General features: G+C 37.2%; 1 protein-coding gene across 1 annotated transcript in view; it reads right to left on the bottom strand.

Moving 5' to 3' along the window:
* Positions 1-17,365, bottom strand: part of LOC124163505 (regulating synaptic membrane exocytosis protein 1) — a 444,545-nt gene that overhangs the window by 169,969 nt on the left and 257,211 nt on the right. Inside the window, exon 5 of the mRNA XM_046540458.1 lies at positions 11,376-11,499. Within this exon, the coding sequence (XP_046396414.1) occupies positions 11,376-11,499 (124 nt within the window). The remainder of the gene's footprint in view (positions 1-11,375; positions 11,500-17,365) is intronic.

Below are 17,365 nucleotides of genomic sequence, written 5' to 3'. Positions count from 1 at the left end.
TGGACGTGTTTAGGCTTTTTTTGCGTTGTTTCTAAGAGCACCCATGACCTCTCCGCCCTATTATAAATGTATGGCCAGTTCTATAAAGTATGACCTGCGTTAACCGTAAGTCGGAGCAGCCGTAATCTTATCTTGAGAATATTTGAAGGGTAGTATAGGGTCTAAATGTTATGCTATAACCTTGTTCACATACTCGAGATTTTAATTTCATCATTTAAGCAGCTGATAAACGAATCTATCTCTGTTTTATTCAATAAATATGACGTGATCAAATACAGCTCTGTGTTATACATTCACCAGTAGCCTAAAGAACAATATTTAATTGCATACAAAAAGACTGTCAACTATTATTAAGAAGTAATTCATGAAGATAATAGGAATTATATATCATCATTAATCCTTTTCCTCTACGTTAACTTGACAGTCACTCCACAGTAGTGCCGTTTTCTCCATTTGAGAATTAAGAAAGATTGTACTTCCTTGCCATGAAAATACATGACACCATGATATCAATTGCTGTAGAAGTAAGAATTTCACTCCAGTAGTTCGAAAGAACGTTCAGTAAAACCGGTGACGTTAAAGGCAGAATATGATAATTCAAATTTTACAACTCCGTAAAATGAAAAACAATGAAGGCAAAATTAAAAATAGAAGTTATTGATTCATTCTATTTCTAAACATGGATATTAAGGATTTAAGTTTAAATTTTTTAAAACTAGATTATTAGTGGTTTGGTGTCTACTTTTGTACCCGTTGGAAATCTTGAGTGGGCATTACGGTACATATGGCACTTATGCCTATGAAGGCGACTCCGAGAATAGCCCGAGCTCACAAGGCTTTTAAATGTTTCGGTAATAACCCTTTCCTGCTCTAATCGGCCAAATTCTTCTTTACTTCCTTACTTATTTCCCCATTCTTTACACTATGACAAATGGCCTACGCATGTTCGAGCATTTACATTGACTTTTTACTTCGCCTACGGAAATGTCTTGCTAAGAAAAAAATCGTTTTTTTCCGTTGACCCAATACGTGACGTAAACTCACACAGCACTATTTTTTCACCAGTCTCTCACTAACTAATTCCCATAAATACTACTATTCTAACCCCCACGTAAGAACCATATTCCTTCCGACCCATTTTTCCTTCTAAAAATCGATTTCGAAGCAAGAGTTAATTGGTACCGCATTAATTGGAAATACGTACACCTTAATATTTGACGCTCTTAAAAGTGTTCCTTATGCAAAAACAAGCAAAATGCCACTGCTAAATTGACTGAATTCCTTCTGGGTATAGTATCTTTAAACCACAATTGCATCTGCTATTCTTAGCTTTTAGATAATTAAAAACAATCGATTTATCACTTAAAACAGCATTTTATACCTTTCAATTGCAACGAATGGAACGTCCTTGAAGTCATTGTCTTGCAAGCATTCAGCGAAAGAATAAATGGTTAAACATAATTTAAAAAGTAGCTTGGTACCATAAAACGCCAAACTTTACCAGAGAGAAAGATTTTTATAATTAATATTTCCCATAATTCCCTTCTCTATGGAAATGGTTGTTATTCTGTTGGTGACATTGAAAAGGATCCCAAAGCTATTTCCTGTGTCAGCTCGAAGGAAAAGCGGTATTTATATTCATATATTTGTATATAAGCCCTCTCACTTAAAGACTCCTTTTGGAGCTCAATTTATAGAAGTTAAAATGCGTTTTTTGATCAAATACTCAAGAAATATTCTGCGACAGAAAGGAATTGCAACTACTCAAGCCCAGCCATAAAATGATAGGGAAGTAATAAATACCGTATTTTATACTTCTACCTTTGTGTACTTCACCAGATATTTTATTTGAGACCGTGCCTTTTAGGTATTTCCCCGTGAAAATCATCTTTTGCATGCATAAATGAATTTTTATTTCCATCTCCGTTGAAAAAATAAGGACAATATTCCAAGGAAATATTAAAAATTTAGGACATGTCGATTGAATTACAGTTGATGACATCCGTCAAAATACGATGGCTTACCTCTAATACTGAGAGAGATGAATGAAAAGACGAAGTTATAGGGACTAGAAGGTAATTTTGCGCCTTTGAAATGATCAAAATTAATGCCGTAGGAATATACGCTTCTCGGTGCGTTTGTTCAATACCGAACTGCCACAAGGGGCATTTTGAATTCGGCAGTGGTTCAAGATGTATCTTCTCCCGAGTTGATGCATAATTAGTTTCCGAAAAAAAGATTGAATTGGAAATGCTAAAACAGCTCCTTTTAAAAGACAAGTTCGGGCAGAAAGCAGTGGCGTAGCCAGGAATTTCCTGCGGGGAGGGGGTGGTCCAAAACCAGGGGAGAACATTTTTGAAAAACAGAGTACTAATTGTAAGTAATGGTTTATAAACTAATTTTAACGCTGTTAATGATCGAAAAAACTCCATTTGTTAAAGAAATACTTTTTAAATTCATGATTTTTAAACATTTAGCATTATTTTATGAAGCAAAATATTTGTGTTTTTATATTTCGGGGGGAGGGGGGGGTCCAGACCACCGACGCCCCCCCGGCTACGCCACTGGCAGAAAGACATCTGCAAAAGAATCAAGAGTAAGTGATATTTTATTGGGTAATACAGGATAAGCTCAAATGCAGTCACGACATGTATATTTATCTCCAAAACATTGAAGCTTTGAGTTGAATTATTTGTTTTTTAGATTTTCAAGTAAATAGTATACTTTAAATTTCTGACAATATAAATGATTAAAAATTTTCCTCTCGTCATATTTCCGCATGAATTTGTTAACTTTAAAGGGACAATAAAAAACAAGTAATATACGCTATTTCAGCAAGAAATGGAAGATGAAAAAAATCTCTGTTCAAAACTTAAAAATGCATCACAGATTTTTGTTCTCAAGACTATTGCAAAGCTATGTTTGGATTGGATCTTAAGCGTATTAAAAAACAATTATAATCAATTTTATCCTTCACATCAAGCTGTCTTTACAAAACATATAAATTTCCGAGTTCTAAAAAATGAGAAGTAGCAGAAGAGACGGCTAGTAATGAACCCGTAAAAAATGAAGTCATTGTTTACCTCCCACCCTCCAGACGATTTAATTTCCGCACTCCACCCATTTAATATCGATCCCGCTCACACATACACGGAACTGTGGCAGCTCACGCCACAATGTTTTCCTGCCTCTCCTGCCTTAGGCATCGAAGTTCATCTCAACTCATCACCCTGCTTCATCAGTTTCCGCCATAAATCTTGATGAAGGCAGGATTAGATACGACGTCACCCATCTATTTAACATATGGTGAGGTAAAAATTACATAATCCTAGAAGATAAAATAAAAAGCTACTTATCTAGAGAAATTTAGTCCAAAGAAAAGTTCTTTTTCTCAAGAAAATAATACAAGCTTTGCCTCAGAAAAAAATTACATGATGATATTATATCCAAAGGAGGAAATAAAAAATATTAGCATAAAAAGAAGCGCTAGACGAGGCATTTTTTTACCTCGGAGACGGATAAATGTTTTGCCTCGTCAGCGTAAAATACTAGGGTGACGTCAGTCGAAAGAAAGAAAAGTTCACAATCTAAAATATGGAAATACAATTTAAATGAAAATAGATTTCAATATCAATTTGTTAAATGCTAGTGATAATGCCTGAAAATGTGTTCGTGATTATGGAAATATTTCCGCTTTGTCTCGATAAAAAATGGCTTAAAAATGATCCTTGTGAAGAATTATATACATAAAATGACATTCTTTTCACCCAAGGCTGTATAGCATAGTAGATTAGGCTCTATTCCAAAATGGTAAATACCGAATCACCTAATGATGGAATATAAGCATTATTATCCTTTCTTAGGTTAGTAGTTATTGCATGATTATTCTCGAATTCTCCACCTGTTTAGGTTTTTCATAGCCGACGTTTCCTTGGAAACCTCAGAGGTGGAGAGTCAAAGAAGAATTTCTTCAGATAGTTCGCTGGAAAAGCATACGAACCTATATAACTAGTTAAGTTTAATGGGCACCACCTGTGTTCCATAGCATGAGTAAAAAGACAGCAAAAACATAGTGTAACAAGCAACTGTGCCACTAAATCCGATATATAATTATGTTTTGAAACCCGAGTCATGTCCATTAAACGCAAATAGTAAACTAATGAAGTGCAATACTTTCATTTTCCACTCCCTCACAAAGTAAAATGATGCAACCGGTGACGATACAGTACGTATCATTTGATACAAATTGTATCAAAACTGGTTTCATAATTAAACTTTGCGTAGCAAAGTACTGGTCTATTCCATTAAATGTTAGATTTCCACCACAAAAAGCCTAATAATACTCAGGTTCGGCATTACTTAAATGAGGATTTATGAGCCTTGGATTCAAAAATTTAAACACGCACTCCAGCAAGCTTAGATAAAATTTTGAATGCCATCTGCATGTCTCCAAAATGTCAAATTTAGGTAACCTCGTATCCCACTTACTTGTCACTTATATTAATACATATCTCCAGAGCTAATAAACTTCACAAGCAATATTATACTTTCACTACTTTCATATCTGAATGCCTACTAGCATTTTTATGAAGAATCCACTTGGTAATTCTTATGCGTAACACGTATCGCGTAACACGTAGTCGCCATATGTATACCGAAAAAATAAAAAAAAATTGGTTAAAAAACATGAAAAATAAGCGTGTTACACTCAAGGATTTCGGGTATACATGGGTAATGAATGGCAAAGTGAGATCTGGATGCATAGTCTGTTGAAGTGTCGTGCCTTAATCATTCTCGACATTCGAAAGAAGACGGCTGATCTCGGCGTTTCCCTCTTGCTCTCGAAACTTGGACAAGCACCCCGCAGTTCTGACGTTGAGGGCGACGCGTAAACATCAACAGCTACGAGAGCACCATCAAAGCTGGGCGAGAAGGCTTCGAACGCGGTGGCAGCTGAAGCGATGCTGAAAGAGAAGGGGACGTCAGAGAGTTCGCTACGCATGCCTTCCCGACAACTGGAGCTCCTGGACAACTTACGCCTATGAGTTCGCAGTCGGCCCTCGAATAACTCACGGAGAGAAATATCAAGCGGAAGACCTCGCAATTCAATGGTTTCGGGTCGACGAAACGCAACTTTGAACCTCTCTCAAGCGTTTTCCAAAATGAAAAAAAAGATGTGACAGTCGCAGAAGCATACGAAAGAAGAGAAAACATTGAAAATGAAGGTAAACCAATTCCTAATAAATTAAAACTACTAGAAATGTTTCACTAATACTTTATTTTCACTACTAGTGTCGATAATATTTTGTATTATCCACCAAAGAAAATAAAAAAAACGTATTTAAATGGCCCGTTATCCTCAACGCTAGAATGCCGGGAAATTGGCATACCCCAAGAATGATTAAAAGTCACGAAATATTTTATTCCACAACAATCTTTAAAGGCCAGCTTTGAAAAAAATGTTCGCGTAGGGTGTCAAAATGACACCCTTCGACATTCTAGTGTTAAAGTACATGTGGAAAATTGCCGCTAGTTTCTATTTTAATCATATTTAAAAATTGCACGAGATTATGCGTGAAACAACTCTCTACATAAGAAAAATGTTCGTATCGGTTTAGGTAGTACATCATTGGTATTCATTGGACCATGAATTGAAAAAAATTGGAACAGAATAGTTTGTTGAGCAAAGCAAATGAATTGTAGACGGAAATAATGACTTAAAACTTGGTTATCGAGTTTAGAAGTATAATCATGACTCGTTGCCAAGTACTTATTAGTGGTTGGTGGACTTACTAATGATGTCTTTGAAGTTAAAAACATAATTTACGCGGAAAAATCGAATGCTAGAAACTTATCGAGAGAAAGAAAAAGAGTATTGAAAATGTTTACATCTTCAAAAATGCATGTTTTGGTGATTTTTTAGACCAAAAATTATTTTTAAGAAAAATTTCGACCGTGTTTAATGCTTTTCCAAAAGTTAGAATGAAAGGGGTCATAAACAAGCCCAAAATTTTAAATCGCAATCCAAAAAACTCTTTTCTGTTGTTTAACGAGAGGTAAATTCACATCTCGGCACACAATGGTATACGTAAGGTTTCCTTCCGCTCATTTAAAATTCTCAGTGTTATCTACTATTTATTTATACTCTTTATAACGTATACAATAATACACTCCTTATGCAGGCAATGAAGATATCATGAGGTTCACACGTCATCGACATGGCGTCGCCCGAGAAATGCGGTTTTGGAGCGGAATTCAAGTTAAAACTTCCAACTGCTCTAGGGGCGAAATTATTCAGCGCTGAATGGTAAAATTTGGTGAGAGCCTTTCTTTCACCCATTACATTGTAAATCAAACATAATATTTGGTAGTGTTATCCCATCTATTCCACCAAAGTTAAATCGAAATCCACGATAAATATGTATTCAAAATTTTGCAGTTATACTAACGGTTATGTTCACCATATGTTCACTTTTCACCGTAAAACATGCAGAGTTTTGCCGTTTTTCATTATTATATCATAAAATTGATTGCTTCAGGCTTAACTTTGTGAAAATTTATTGTGAAGAATAAAAATTTATGATACTTTTTCACAAAATTTATTCAAGTAGTCGCAGAGGCGATATTATCAGGATAAAAAAACTACAAAAAAAATAACGATTTGCGACTATAAAAATAACGATTTCTGTACCTGATGATGTCGCCTCTGCAACGAAACCGGTCAACTTGAATAAATTGTGTGAAAAAGTACCATTACTTTTTATTGTTCATTATATCATAAGTTTTCCTGAATATCGTGAACTCGTTCAATTTTCATCTCAGGAAAAAAATGACTCGGTGCGCCGAAAAAACTTTTCACTTCGAGTAACCTTGGAACAGCATTATTGACCGGTGCGCCAACAACAAGACTGGAATTCATTTCAGGTTGAATTTCCCTAATTGGAGACGAAAGATAGGTACCTCTCTTCAAGGAAACCCTAAGCTCACTCAGCCCTACTCGCCGAACTCAGTTGAAACCATGAGAAGAGGCTCTTTGGTTGAACACGGGCTTTACGTCAGAACAGCCAGGTAGCATGTTGACCCCAAGACTTCCAAATGTCAAGTAGAGGCTATTTTCGAAGCACTACGTGCATTTTGAGATCAAACCAAAGAATTCTTTTTTTGCCGAGGGACTCAATTGAGAGATGAAACAGAACTACTATTCCAGGAAAGGAATATTTGAGGAGTTGTACCGTTATACGCAAAGGAAATGTATAGAGAAATAGAAGCATAGGGGCTTCAAACAGATAAATAATTGTAAACGGGTGATGTAAAGAAAGAAGTAAGTACATTAATAATCTTTATAATAACAACATAACAAAAGTAATACTAAGGCATAGTGATAATCTGTTCATTGGCCGTAAAATTACGTAATTTCGCCACTAAATTAATATTGTAAGTTTTCAAGTTACTGAGAAAGATTGTAATACTTTCTACCCCAAAGTGAAATTCTCTCATGAGACTACAACAATCTCTTATAAAACATTCGCGAAGAAATTTAGATGCGCAATAAAAATGTTTATTTTTAATTGCTATTCAACGGCTAAAATTTTCCATTATGTGCATGGAATTTATAATACGGACCTACCTTCTAAATGTTTAAGCAGCTTGGGGATACAGAAAAAAATTATGATTAATATAGCACACACTCTTATGAAAAACTCAGCAATTGTGGAAGTTCAATATATCAGCAGTATCGATCTTTTAAAACTTTTGATGGTGACTCCATAAATATTTTTCCTTGTCTAGTCCAAGTATACTTAAATAGGCTTCACGTATATGCATTCTCCAGAAAGGGTGACGATAATTTCAAACAGAGGATAGAGGAAAACCTTATAACAGGCTTATAACTCGAAATCCGAACTCTCACGGGACCACATTCAAAAGTCTCATACGAGTGGCACACATGAAGTAGTTTCATCTCCGAGATATTCCAACGATTTCCCGTAATATCTCACACCAACACCATCGGGACTCAAGAAAATGTCCTTGGGATGGGAAACAACTACCCGAGATCACTCCACCAATCCCACCGTCCTGGATGCTCGATCGCGTAAGAGAAAGAGGCCGAAGATCAACGGCCTAGCATGCTGGAGAGACCGGTCCTGATTCAACCACAGAAATCCTCCACCCGAGGGCTTAACTAGAATTCGGAGGATAGATCCGCATATTAATCCGTACGCTATATGCCTAGCTCTCGGAGTTGGAAGCAGCGAGTTTGAAATGATCTTGGACGTCGAAGCTCGTTAAACTTGGAGACTGTAACTACGAGCTACTGAGTGACAGCAATGGCGTCATGACTAGCCTGAGAGTCGATAGCAATTTGAAATGTTTAATCCTGTGAGAGTTAAGGCATCTGTGAGAACAGAAGGTAATTTGTATAGCTTATACCTCACGAGAAATCTAAGTTTCAGGTACACGCATCAAATGAATATAATTAAAAACGTTGCGTAGTTCCAAAAAAATGGTGTCTACAATTTCATATCTATAAAGCAGTACTAACAAGCTATGCTTCTCTACCTCTTATTTGGATAAAAATGTAATATAAAATCAGATGCAATATTGCTAGCACAGAGGAAATTCCATTCGAATAGTCTCTATGCGATCTTAGTCCGAATTGATTGAAAATACTTCTAGATAAAAAAATATTTATCAGATGAAGTGGTCAAAAGTAGTAGGTACTATCTAAAATAAAATCAATATATTTTGCCTTCATTGTTTACCAAACACTTGCGTCAGCCTATTCACAGTATGTTTTGCTCTCATGGTGAAAATTCTCATCCCACCTTGGTCAAATTGTCGCTAAAAAAGTATGGACCTAACGCAACCCGCTCCTGCTTGCGTCAAACTCATTATGTTCTCACGATCCACAACCCTCAACACAAGAGTATTGTAACCAAAACTGTTTATCGCCCTCTTTGTAGTCCTTCTTCCCCAATTATAATCCCCTCTACCTCCACCAAATACTGTCATTTTTACCTTCTAAACTCCCCTTACTTCCACATAGAACTCTTTTAGTTCAGAAAAACCCAAACCAATAGCCTACCTCCTTTTCTTATTTCAGTTTTATAGCCAATACAATTCGATACATAATTTAAACTCTCAGTATTTTATCATATTTCGTGACAACGTTTGATTATACAATCTGAAATACTATTTTATCTTTTAACTCCCATGAAATCGATTTTACAATTTGTAATATATGACGCCAAATTGGCTTTAAATAATCACCGAATTTCGTACAACGGAAACGAACAGTGACCAGTTGGCTCGTGCGTTTTGATGGATTTATTATAAAATATTTCAAACGACACATTTATAACCATGTCTTAATTTCAACAGGTCCACTCGTTGACTGAATGTTGTATATTCCTGAATTCTAGCCTCTACCCAGGAATGGTTAAGAATATTTTTTGGAAAAAAATCTAATATTTCAGCTCATGACTTCGGAAGGCCGCGAAATAAGTGGTTTAATGGATCACTGCCCGCACTATGGAACTGCCTCGCAGTTATTTTACTGATTCCATTTCACGCTAACACTGATTACGTCCCGCTGTTTGGACAAGAAACCATTTCCTTCATCTGAAGATCGGAGCCAAGGCAATGAGAGGGATTTGAAGACGCTTCCAGTGGAATTTGTCTCTCGCAGGGCGAAAGGTAAGGGGGGGGGGGGAGGAGGAGGGGTTGGGTGGGGTGGTGTTACCTGTGGATTTGCCTCTCGTGGATACGTTGTTGCTTCTGCTCAAATCGTTTCGACACGCACACTCACATGCGCCGCGCACACACTCCAGACTTCCGCGAAAACGTCGGCTGCGGCAATTGCGATCCGCCGAGCTGGAGGAACCACCGCCCGGAATGTTTGCTCTTCCCTGACGTCTGTCTTTTTTACCTTTGAACTCTGAGGAGAGCTCGAAAAATTTGAATTGGTAGTGCCTCAAGAATTATATTCGCCAGAAATGTCATTTATTGAAATAAAATATAAAAGCATTTTTCCACAATAATTTCAACGTATACGACGCGTTCTTCGCACTGAGAGAGAGCTCGAAAAGGATTATTTGGTCGCTTTTCAAGATAAATATTCATCAATCCAAAAAGAAGTTGCATTTCCCACATTAATTTTAATGCGCATGACGCGTTTCGGCCAGCAGAGCCATCATCTGGTAAAAGATGGTACATACATTATCAGGCCTTTCTTGGATGTTCCTTTCGGGAATTGCTTCGAGGAAAAATTTTTCACTTAACGTTTTTCTCCTCTTACTGGGAGCGTTATAAAAGGAATCACAACTAATTGTCCTCACTGTGTTTTGAGTTGTTTAGTCAGGGTCGAAATTTCTGAACTAATTATTGATAACACTCCCAGTAAGAGGAGTGAAACGTTGAGTGAAAATATTTTCTACGCAGCGTTTACCGAAATGAACATGCAGGATGGATTAAATAAGCTGCGAAAATATTCAAACGAAAATAATCTGGTCTTGTACCAGATGATGGCTCTATGAACCGATGCGCATCGTGCGCATTAAAATTATAGCGGAAAAGTGCAAATACCTTTTATAACAATGTGCCAAAATTCCATTATATCACACATGAATCGGTTGAATTTGGTTCTGCTACTCGTACCAAATTTCTTCAGGTTAAAAAAAAAAAATAGCTGTAGGAAAATGAGGCACGACGAGTTATATAAGTTTATAAATTTGCGTCGAACAAGTGGAGGAAAAATTAATTGAAGATTTGAACGCTTGTTTGATCTGAAAGTGATATTTAACAGAAAAAATGTACGCTTTTGTATTCGATTTGCACGCAGGTTCACATTAAAACTGCATCAAAGGATTTTATCACTTATAACGCAAAAAGTATTTAACAGCTTCTCTCTTTCGTTAGGTTAGGGATGACTAGCACCGATGTCCACATTAATTTCAAAATTACAGCCTACACTCCATTTAATTTGTTTAAATCCCAATACAAATTGTATTCATATTATTTTCGATGAAAAATGGTATTTCTACAAGAATTAGACGGGTACAATCGATTAAATATGCTAATCTGAGAGCAGGTGACATAAATTTATTTGAATATAGAGAAAAATGTAGACCTACTTAATGCGAGAAAAGAAGGGTTTAATACCAATCGTTCAACCTCGTCGGTTACACAAGAAATGGGTTGTGATCGGGTCAAAATTCTACAAAAAATCACATTACTCTATTTGAGTCGAACTTTCTGCACTGATAAATCGCACCGTAATAATCTCATGGCAACAAGACCGTATATTCAATATACCTATTCTACCAAGCACTATGCATGTATATTCTATACTCGTTGCTTCTGCTTCATGCACTCACCTGTCTCTGTGGCAGTGAGCAGGGAGGAGGAGAGGGTCTGCCTTAGCTTGCCGAGCGTCGATCCCTCCCCCGGGTCACCTCCGCTCACCACTGCACTGCCCGGACTCTCGTTGGTCGCCACCATCTGCAAACGACAACGACACACGTCAATAAATACACACATTCACCATGATTTCAATGAGAATTTATAGAGCTTGCGGCTTTCTCGACAAATACACAGATAATATATGCATACATTGCATACGTTTACAATATAATGATAAAAGTAGCAGAGGCGTAACTAGGGATATGCTTTGGGGGGGGGGGGGGGGGGAGTGGGATGAGTTGGGATGGGGAAGAGCGACCTCCCACCTCCAAACCACCTTTTGGGAAAATTTTGGAAAAATGACATGCCTGCAAATACATTTTTCATAATTTTAGCACTTAAAATTTGGTAAATTATTTCATTAAAAGGTAACGTCAAAATTTGACAAAACTAGACAATAGTTTTGAATATTATTTTTATTTCTCTGAGGATTTGGGGGGGGGGGATCTGTCTCCCTGATCCGCCCATAGTTACGCCACTGAAAAGTAGTAAGTCACTAGCACTTAATAAATGACAACTAAAAAGAACACTCACACAGGGAAGATATCAGGAGCTTTCCAAGCACATGGCTTCTCTCTCAACTAGAAGGAGACGACTACATAATCGCAAGACTACGATTCGTAAGATATGAGTCGTAAGACGACTGAACACTCCTATACTAAACAGCCGTCTCCTACTAGTTGAGAGAGAAACCATCTACTTTAAAGCCCCAGATATTTTTCCCAATGCGAGTGTTCTTTTTAAGTGTTATTTATTTAGCGCTAGTTAATTACAGTTTTTATTTTTATCTGGTACAAGCATAATTTCCCGCGAAACTGTGTAAAATGTAATATCTGCATATATACTTGTCGACCTCTCCGAATTCATCCTTACAACTCTTTCTTCTTTATTAACTAACGCTTCACACAATCTAATGCGGTGTCATGGGTAGCCGTTTCAGTCCTTCGAATGCAAACCTCGTTCTTCGCCTCCTTCGTCTTTTCACTCCTGATACCAACTCCAAACTACCCTTTGGATCCGATACATTGACGACACCCTTCTTCTGTGGCCACATGATATAGATTCCTTGATTACTTTCATCTCTTCCCTCAACTTTTCTTCCTCCGTAAACTTTACTTTCTATTCTTCCTCCACTCACGTCAAATTCATTGATGTGGACACTTCTATAGCATATAAGAAGTTTAACATCTCTATACACAAAAAACATACTAATACAAACAATATTTGCACTTCAATAGCTGCCATTCGTCACATAAAATACGCTCCCTCCCATTTTCTCGATCCATTCATGGGCACAGAATATGCGGCGATATGGACTCCCTGAATACATTTCTCTCACATCCACACCTTGCCCTCCAGTGAAGGTGATATCTGGAATCCCTCCTTCCACAAAAAATGTCAAAAGACACCATATGTTCCAAAACAACAAGGCTGAGATACTTATACACTCTCTCTTTCCCTGTGGACGACCTTTTTTCCGGGCGATGACACATTACGGAGGACACTCAAAGGCCTTTTCCCCATCCTTTCCTACAACGCTACTCCCTCAAAAATCCTTTCCTGCTCTTATCTTCAAATCTGGCTGGAATCTTTAAAACAACCAAAACCACAATCTAATAACAAAACAGTAAAAAAAACCTTGGCCCTCACCTTGCAGCTGTACAATATGTAAAGCATACCGTATCCTAAAAAGCGAGCCACTTCTCAATAAATTTCTCGCTTTCTCTCTCCCTTCAACATAAGATTTTTCCAGCATTGCACATAAGATTGCGAACATACTATGCCACAAATTCCCCGCTTTTTATATCGGCCTACGCACCACTCCCCTTTGCATCTGAATCAATTGTCATCGCTCTTCTTGCCAGAGGGTATCCTATTTTTCTGCCTCTCTTCCCTCTCATGCCTCCTCCAAAAACTATTTATTTCACGAATGTTACAAAGTGGGGATATTAGCCACCCTCCCCCCGTCTACCACATACTGGAGCTGAAGGATTTGGAACAGGCAATGCATTTGGGATATTCGTGCGTTTTCTGCACCAGGGATCAACCGCGCTCACTAAAGCACAACCGATCCTAGTCAATCTTTTTTCTTCCCTCCACCTTTACCCTCTGCCTTACACCTTTCCTTCTTTTCTAATTCTTTTCCCTAGTCATTCTTGTTCCTACCCTCTCTTGAGAAAGATGGACTGCGTCCCATCGAATATTAGAGAAAACTATCCCCCGTAAGCTCCATCTTTGCATATTTTGTTTATTTTTACTCTATAACTAAGTGTTTTTGTGTGCCCATAAATCATCCAAATTATATCCAGGGAAATAAGAAGTTTTATTTACGATCCTCGAGAAGGCCACTTTCAAAAAAGGTTATATATATTCAGAGAGAAACGTGTCTCTCTCTCTAGGCACATCAGGTATGATGGAAGGAGGAAAACGTGACACCACACCCCTTCATCGTTCGGGAGTTTTCACGTGAATACCTAGGCACGTGTTCGTGCTAGATGGAGTTACTGACGTTCTCTAGGCCAATTAAGTCTCCCAACAACCGGAGTGACGCTAGAAATGATTTGGGACGAGTTTTGGTTTCCTCTATTGCATCATGCTTATTCCAAGGCTATTCCCATCATGATTGGAATTCTACAACCGCAATGTCATATGGTCTTAACCGTGAACACTGACATCCATGGCTTAAGAAAAAATAAATGATATTTAGAAATAGAAATAAATCAAATAAAAGTGCACTCTCCGTAGGTTTAGTCTACATAAAATAAATACAATTCTTTAATGATACATATAATATATCATACGTATATAATACTGAGTACGATGGCAGAGGCAGTCATCAAAATATCGGCCTGCAAGCAACTCACCCGGTGGAAAATCCTAGAATAATTCACCACAAATACAATTGTTACTGTGTTGCACTGATACGTAAACGAGGTGCTTTCAGACGAGGCAATGCAATATGTTAAACACCTCCAATACATTATAACATCTGCGGAAAAGTAACATTTACATTAATGTGGAGTGCATTTCATACCATAGTTTCACACAGGTGTACAATGAGTAGGTTTAAGTGTACGATAAACAAATACAATTGTTAATTTGTTACGCTGATATGGAATGGAAAAACCGAGAATCCTTTCTACACCTGTTACTCGGGGAAAATCTGAGACCTTAAACCTTTAATGCATTGTAACAGTGGTGAAACTACGGGGGGAGGGGATGAGGGGATGTATCCCCCGTCAAAGCCTCAGAGAAATCAAAAATAATTTAAATTTCTTGTCTGGATTTGATATATACTAACTGCGTCTGCTTAAAGTTTAATTGTAAGTGCCAAAATGATGTAAAATGTGTCGTGTTCGTGATGTAAAATCAGGCGTGTCATTTTTCAAAAATTTTCCTTAAATCCCCGTTTCCAAGGGGGGTTGCCCCCAATAAACCCCTCTCATTCCCCCAAAGCATATTCCTAGTTACGCCACTGCATTGTAACACCTACGGAAGATTAGCATTTGCATTAACCTCGAGGCCAATTCATTCCACAAGGACTGCATAAACATTTCGCAAGCTGTTTGCCCCAAAAAAATAATGTCCGTGGAGCAGGGTACCCGAAAAGCGGGCAGCGTCGGAACAGGCGCACCCGATCTAGACGTGGAAATGAAGGCTTTTGTAATTACCTGCTGATGAATAACGTCCTCGTATTAATGACACATTTAATCCACTTCGGTCGCCGTCGGGAGAGACGACGGACACACAGTACCCTCGTTTATCTCCAGCGAACAATCCCCCCTTTCGCTGTCAAGTTTGCAGTCCGGCCGGATACAAACAAAAGGTCCCGCTCCTCTCCATTCTTTTGTTTCCGCCATTCATTTTTTTTCCTCGTGAGGTGGCTGGAAAAAAATATGTTCAGCCAGTAACCCTGGTTACGGGTGATATTGTTGTCGTCCTGCAAAGTCTGTGCTCCAAAGAAAGTTCGGTGGTTTAACATGTCTCTACGGGTTTTTCCATTCCCTATCACACGAAGAGGACTATGGACTTTATTCATGAAGAACGTGAGATAATATAGATTTGATAATCATTAAATATTTCCACCTGAGAAGTTTACAGATGCAAGTTTGAGTGCCATTTCACCGTATGGTGTATACCAAATTAGGCCATTGTTCGGTGGAGCCTTTGTGCTCTTCTTCAGAAAGCTAGGAATTCTTCTCAATTGCACCTACATTGGCCATCATAAACGGAATAATGGTAACAATATGTAATACAAGTGGATTTCTTTGGCATGACCGATTTAAGGGGAGCTATTACTAGTTATAATAAAGAACTACAGCTGGAGATAGTAGATAGAAGCTCTAGCAATTAACTATCGCATTAATTTCAATAGATGTTTTTTTTTGAAATCCAGTTATCAGTTTCATTTCGAACTACGCTTATTCAACTATTTTTGTTGCTTTTTATTGATGTTAATTTTATATATTCAAAATGCTGTTGCATCTTTAGACCGCTGCATTACCAGCTATTTCACTGAAGACCACACAGAGTAGGTTAAGAATCTGAACATAAATTACAACATATAAAGGCATTTTATACTTTTATTTGCATAATAGAATTGACAACGATCAATTAATGCACTCTTTTCCCAATAATCGTATTTTGGTTATGAATTAACGGCATGGCAATGGCGCTGGTTACTTTAGCTATTAATTTCATTCTCCTAACAATTCAGGGATAATATTTCCTCATGGAATAAGTATCTTCTGAATGAGTTAAATTTGTAATAAGTATCTTCTGAATGAGCCCCTTTTATATTTTTATCAAAAACGCACTCGTTGGGTCCTTAAAGCCTGTTGAAAATCTGCTGCAATTAAATTCTTAATTAAAATGAAGTATATGGATAACTATTTTAACTCGGATCAAGTTTACGCTGCCTTTCTTTATAACAACTGATGCTGTTTTATGCTCAAATAAATTAATATATAATATATATGAGGCATCAAAGTGCATCATTTGATTTTTTGTAATTGGTTTTCGGGAAAATTTTACCATAATGGCATAATGCTTCGTTTCTGCCTCCAAGTATGTCGTAACAGCGTCTTTGGCCGATAAAAGTATTTTATAGGTCACTACAATGGATGTTACCGCGTGTAAATATATGATAAATCTTATTTTATCAGCGTACTTGTTTCTCGGAAATTGTTATTTGTATTTGTTTGTTATTTTTTCCATGGTAGATTCTAATATCACCATTAAATCAATTAATTCCAGCAAAATAGCACGAATAAGCGCATAAAATCGTTCCTTGTGATTACATGGAAAACCTGTCAGAGACACGCACAAAAATTGTGGAATTTATATTCATTTGCAGCATTTCATCAAAGCACGGGGAGTTAATATATATATAGTTAATTATATTTCTAGGAAATTCTAATTTAAGTATTCTGTGCAACAAAACGAATTTTTACAAAGCCATTATAATTTTTTCCATCCATAAATTCCAATTGCAAATGAAATTCTCGGAAAAGCTTTTACCGCTATAATGGAACGCATATTACGCGTCGCATATTTATTTTCATTCAGCGGAACTAACAATGTAAAAATAACCTAGATTAACTCACCATGGTGGATCTTGCACTTGAATTAAATAAATATCGTTTTCACTACTTCACATTCAGCATTACCGCAGTCGCTCATAATAGAATAAATTATGTTTTTCTCGACAGATTATTGAAAGAAAGATTGTAGGTAGCTGAATCAAAAATAAAATTGCAAACCTAATCTCCGTGACCGCCAGAATATATGAAAAATTTCACTGAAAATGAATTCATTGTACATAATTCTTCTTGCCAAAAAATTTGATTTCAATAGCTAAGAAAGGCTCCATCTCAAAAAAGACATGAAATTTCCCATGGAATTA

This window comes from Ischnura elegans, chromosome 8 (assembly GCF_921293095.1).
Source record: "Ischnura elegans chromosome 8, ioIscEleg1.1, whole genome shotgun sequence".
NCBI lineage: Eukaryota > Metazoa > Arthropoda > Insecta > Odonata > Coenagrionidae > Ischnura > Ischnura elegans.
Note: the sequence above shows the minus strand (reverse complement) of the source record. Positions and strands in the feature narration are given on the sequence as shown.